General features: G+C 48.2%; 1 protein-coding gene across 1 annotated transcript; it reads left to right on the top strand.

The window, feature by feature from the left end:
• Positions 1-801: 801 nt before the first annotated feature.
• On the top strand, positions 802-4,723 carry LOC125936311 (cystatin-C-like). Its single transcript, XM_049650358.1, has 3 exons — positions 802-1,029; positions 3,660-3,773; positions 4,640-4,723. Exons 1-3 carry the CDS (start codon positions 802-804, stop codon positions 4,721-4,723), a joined length of 426 nt encoding a protein of 141 aa, XP_049506315.1.
• The last annotated feature ends 1,122 nt before the right edge of the window (positions 4,724-5,845 follow it).

Genomic DNA, 5,845 nt, shown 5'->3' with positions numbered 1-5,845 from the left:
AACAAAATGAAGCACAAAATGCTGCTGTGAACCAAGAACATTCTCTTCACTGTTTGAACCTGATTGAGTCAGGGATATCTTTTCTTTTTTTTTAACTTTTTATCTAAATTCAATTTGGTTAACATACAGTATAATATCAGTTTCAGGTGTACAATATGATTCAACATTTCCATACATCACCCAGTGTACATCACAAGTGCATTCCTTAATCCCCATCACCTATTTCCCTCATCCCCCCACCACCTCCCCTCTGGTAACTGTCAGTTTGTTCTCCATAGTTAAGAGTCCATTTATTGGTTTGGAGTAAGGCATTTCTTTCTTTTTTTACCACCTGTATCCAAATATCTTTGTAGCCTGAAGGAGTAATACCAATTCTAGGAAGAAAATAATCCAACATATGCCCAAAGAAATGTATTTCCTACAATAATGTGTATGACAGGATTACTTATTACAAAAACAAACAATGACAACAACAAACCTCCACTGAAACAAAAGGAAGAACACACAAATACACACAAAATGGTAACAGCCTAAAAGTCTAGCAGTAGAGAACAAAATAATAATAATAAAACAATTTAATAACAGGTTGGCTAGGGAATAAAAAAATAGGAGAGGACAGACAACAGGTCCTGACAGGGACAGATTGAAGGTGAAGTGGAAGGGAGTGGAAGAGGAGGAGCCTGGGAGGGGTGGGCAGCCCCAGGGTGGGGATGGGGGGAATAAAAGCAGGGTGACCAGAGAGGTGGTGATCACTGGCTCTAGATCTCTCCCTTCTGAGCTTCCTCTGCCTCTCAGCACGCTATGGCCCAGCGTCTGCACAGTCCCCTGCTCCTGCTGGCTGCCCTGGCCCTGGCCCTGGCCCTGGCTGTGAACTCCCAGAGAAACTCCAAAGTCGGAGCCCCATGGGATGCAGATGTCAATGACAAGGATGTGCAGGAGGCACTAAAATTTGCCCTCAGCGAGTACAACAAGGCAAGCAACGATGAGAACTACAGCCGTGTGCTGCAGGTGAAGGGTGCCCAAAAGCAGGTGAGTCCCCTCCACCACCCAAGTGCCCCTGGTAGACCTGTGGGGACTGGGCCCTGAGCAGAGGGGTGTGGCCTCATGGCATGGCCATCCCTTTCTGTCCCTGTGTCTGGCTGGAGGGGGTGCTCTCTGAAACCCTAGCAGGAGTACTGGGACAGAGGACACTCCAGTGCTTCTCAGCAGGCTGTGTCCAGTCTTTTGTGTTCACCACAGCCCTTCCCCTACAAGGACACCAGAGTGCCTGGGACCCAGGCTGCAGACCAGGTCACAGCAATGGCCTTCTTTGGTGATTTCAAGTGCCAACCTGGCCAGAGAACAGAAGTGTGAGTGTCAGGACCCCTGTCCAGTCCCCTTAGATCTGTGCCCCAGCCTCACAGGACACGGACTTCAGTGTGAGCTGTCAATTAAATGATCACAAGCAGAGGAAAATCAGGCCCCACACTTGGCTGCCCTCCTGGCTCTGCCACTGAATGAATTTTTAAGCACTTTTTCCTTTAACTTTTTATTGGAGCACAGTTTCAGACTTGCAGAGCAATTGCAACAATAGTTCATAAAATCTCTTTATATTCCTACCTAGATTATCAAATGTTGTATGTGGGATATATGCATTTGTTTTTCTGAACATTTTGAATTAACACCTCAGTGTACATTTCCTAGAAGCAAGGGCATTTTCTCACATGACCACAACAGTTTTGGAAATCAGAATCAACACTGATACAATCCTCCAATCCACAGACTTCATCCATATGTCACTGATTATCACACTGATGTCCCTTATACCCAGGACTGCCAGGTCATGTGCAGCAGCCTCTGTCCTGCAGCTTCCTTTACTCTGGAGCAGCCCCTCCATCTATGATCTTGACATTTTTGAAGGGTCTGGCCCATTGTTTTTCCTACTGGGGCTCAGTTTGGATTGGTCTGATGTTTCCCTGACATGAGATTCAGGTCATGAAGAAGTGGTTTGTCCTCCCTGCCTCCCCTCACCAGGTTCCTCTAAACTAACCTACGTTCTATGTCCTCATTGTGTAATGGAGTTTAGGGCCCACACCAATCATCCTCCATTAGGCAGGGCCCTTTGTTCCCTGAGCACCCATGTTGTCAGCAAAGACAGGGTGATGAGCTAGCCTGTGGTACCCAATGTATCCCTGAGCAGAGGAACTGGCGTAAAAATCCAAACCTGTCCTCAGATCCTGGAGGAAAGGCCCAAAGTGTTGCTTCCTTTGACAGGTCACATCCATGGCAGCAGCCTCTTGGATGTGACATCTCATTCCCCATCCAAATATTGCCTCATCATCACCAACATCCAGAGGTAGAGGTGTCATGACTGGGGTAGAAAGGACCACAACTACCCTGCCTCTTCTAACCTGTCCTGGAGATCTGGTTAGATAAAGAGTATAGTCATCAGAGTCCATAAGGGGGTGAGAGGGAGTCTCAGGAAGGGCCACTGGGCTTTGCAGACTCTAAGGAGGGTGAGGATTTGGGCCAGCTGACCTGGGGCCCATTTGAGAGTAGAATAGAACCTCACAGCAATGAAAGCCTGGTAGTGCATGCCAGCATTTTGGGCTCATCCTCCTTCTCTTGAAACTTCAAAAGGTGGGCCAAGAATAGACCATTTCTTCTCCTGCAGCATTTGGCTGGCACTGTGTCCTTTGAATGGGGCATGTGCTCCCTGTTCACTGGTTCCCTGCCAGTCTGCTCCTCTTAAGTGTGACACTATCTTGGCATCACAGCTCATGGGTCTGTGTAGAAAACTGACACCAGAGGGATCCCAGGATATACCTGTGACTCCATCAGGTAGTGTGTGGAGCCTGGTCCCGGGCCCTCATCCCATGCTTCTCCAAGTTCTGATCTGCATGTCTGTGAGATGCCCTGTATGAGGACAGGATTCATTCTCTCCTGCAACCCCAAATGTAAAAGACAGGCAGGTGTGTGACACACTTTAGAAATATCCCCATCATATATAAAAGTTAAAACATACGACGGCAGGGCCAGCCTTTTATTAGCTTAAAATGTGTGTATGTATGTGTGCATGTGTGTGTGTGAGAGAGAGAGAAACAGAGACAGAGAGACAGAGGCATAGAGACAAAGGGAGAGAGGCGTCTCATTTCCTAGTGTGAACTGAGGAAATAAATAAACTGAGCTGCATTGAGGAAATGTAAATATCTATGGGGTTGACCCATGTAACTGGAATTTAGCTTACATGTATCCATTACATGACCATCTTCCTGAACCTGATCCAGAATCTGTTGCAGCACAAGAGCCCTTACTGTGGGCTTAGTCCCTGCCCTGGCTCCTGGCGCGGGAGAGGTTTATTAACCCAAGCCCTGCTGGCTCCCCAGACCGAGCCTCCCTCTCCAAACCCAGTTAACAGAATTTTGGTCCCTGGCTTCCACCTTCCATCTTACTGCTTCTTGTCCCTCTGTCAGCCTGAGACCTTGTGGAACTTCTCTGTGAATCAGTTACAAAGTTGGTTGTTTATAGCCACTGGGCCAGCCCTCAGGAGGTGGCTGTGAGTTTCTGGGGTACCTGTTTTGGCAGCATAAATGCTGGTGTGAGGGCCCGATAGCAGAAGGGTAACTGTGTATGTAAAATTATCAGGTGTTGTGAGCAAACCCTGCTCTCCCCATGTACAGGTTGTGGCTGGAATAAACTATTTTCTGGATGTGGAGATAGGCCGAACCAAATGCACCAAGTCCGAGCCCAACAAAGAGAGCTGTCCCTTCTATGAGCAGCCAGACTTGCTGAGGGTATGTGCCTGATGGGGGCCAGGGGCAGCCAAGCAGGGAGGAGGGGTGGGAGTGAGCCTGTGTCTGTGGGGTGCATCACGTGTGACTGCTCGGGCTAGGGGTGTGCAGGTGTCAGTGTGTGGGTAGGGGAAGGGTGCATGTGTTTGCATGCTACTAATTCGAATTTATATGGGGAACTTTGCCTGGAAAAGTGGAGCTTCATGTGTTTCTGGGCCATTGCTGGTGGGACAGAGGAAGCAGCTATGGGGTGTTTGCTGGGGAGAAAGAGGTCTTTAATCTCCGCCTCAGCTGCCTGAAAAGACTGGAAATTCGAGGCCTGTGAGGGGCAGAAACCCTCTGATGCTGCCTAGGCCTGGCTGGTTCTTGGGGATCTTGTCTTTGCATGAAATTTGCACTTCTTTTGTCTGCCAGCCCCCACACCCTACTTCCTTCACACACGCACCTGTGTGTGTGTGTGTGTGTGTGTGTGTGTGTGTGTTTTAGTCTTGGTCACAGTCCCTGGATCCCTCCCTCTGCACCTGTCCTAGTGTGGCCCACTGGAAGTCAGGGAACTTGGGGGCAGTGCCCTGTCTATCAGGGGCTCTGGGGCCTTCCACAGTCTTCTCCCAAAAGGGCTGTGGGGGTACATTGACCATGTAGCAACCTGCGGGTGGGGGTGGGGGCAGGATCCAACCTCCTGGATTTGAAGCCATGGGCATGGTGACTGGGAGGTAATGCAGAGCCCTGCATAGTGTTATGGGGTTTTGTAGGGTGGGAGCTGAATGTCCAACCTCCACCATTCTCCATCTGCTCTTCTGACTTCATCAGCCTGGGCATTTTCCTTTTGGACTGTAACCATAACTGTCCATTTCTTTTCCTTTTCACAGAAAAAGCTCTGTTCCTTCCAGATATACACTGTCCCCTGGCGGAGCGAGAAATCCCTGGTGAAGTCCCGCTGCCACGATGCATAGAGGACCCCGTGACAGGCCCCTTCACACTATCATCCTCCTTGTAGAGCTGCTAAGCTTTTGACCCTGCCCAGGTGAAAGTCCCCTTAGTGTGCCAGCACCAGGAGACAAATAAAGGGTTCTGGGGCATTTTTGGACAGCTTAGTGACTCTACCTCCTTTCTTTTAATTGCTTTCCAAATGCACCAGATGTAGTGCAAGTGTTCTGCTCTATCTTAATCAATAAACACTAACATCAGCTAATTTTGGCTTATTAATTATCTTGGATATATACACAGAAGAAGGGTTTGAGTAATTCCTTTAAAAAGAGCTCCTGGTCCCAATGGCTCTAGAAGGCAGAGTAAGAGCTGAAAGCTGACAGGGCCATGGTGGTGGGATTGTGAGGGGAGCATGCTACCATTTCTTAGGATGATTGAATCAGAGACAGGCTGGGAAACCAGCCCTTCAGCTATGGTAATCACACAGGGAAAAGGAGGGGACATAAGCTGCTCATTCTGGAGACTTGACTGCTGTGTTTGAAAAGAATTCAGAACAGGAATGGGCAGAAGGAAGAGTTCAGATAGAACCCATAGCCTACGGCCACCCTGAACAGGGCTCGGCCAGGAAATAAAGTTCAACCATGTGTGCTGAGCCTATCACACTCCTGTTGTGATTTTCACTGGTAAAATACCCTAGAGACAAAATAAATATTGATTTATGCCTACCTTTTTGCTCAGGCACCTACAGGAGACAAAGACTAAAAGTTTAAGTATGTATATGTAACTGATTGTGGAAATACCAATTAGGATCAAGGTCAATCAAGGTCAGAATCAGCTCGGTTACATTAGAAAGAGTAAAACCAACTCCACATCACTGTCTCAAGACTGTGTCCTTAGAGCTGCCTCTGGGATCAAGAAAAGCAAGAGGAACACATATCCAAGGACAGGTGTAGGTGTGCTGAGTCTTCTGAGTGCTCAAGTTCAGGTCATGGATCAATTGGTGGTCCTGTCTTTTTTATGACATTCTCCAACACTCCACCCCTCATGACTCTCTCTTACAATCTCATAGTCCTTTCTTCTGCAGTGGACACAGATGTTAGCAAGGGGTTTCATTAGCCTAGAGATGATTCTTTTGGTGGATCTCTGGC

This window comes from Panthera uncia (assembly GCF_023721935.1).
Source record: "Panthera uncia isolate 11264 chromosome A3 unlocalized genomic scaffold, Puncia_PCG_1.0 HiC_scaffold_11, whole genome shotgun sequence".
In the NCBI taxonomy this organism is placed as follows: Eukaryota; Metazoa; Chordata; class Mammalia; order Carnivora; family Felidae; genus Panthera; species Panthera uncia.
Note: the sequence above shows the minus strand (reverse complement) of the source record. Positions and strands in the feature narration are given on the sequence as shown.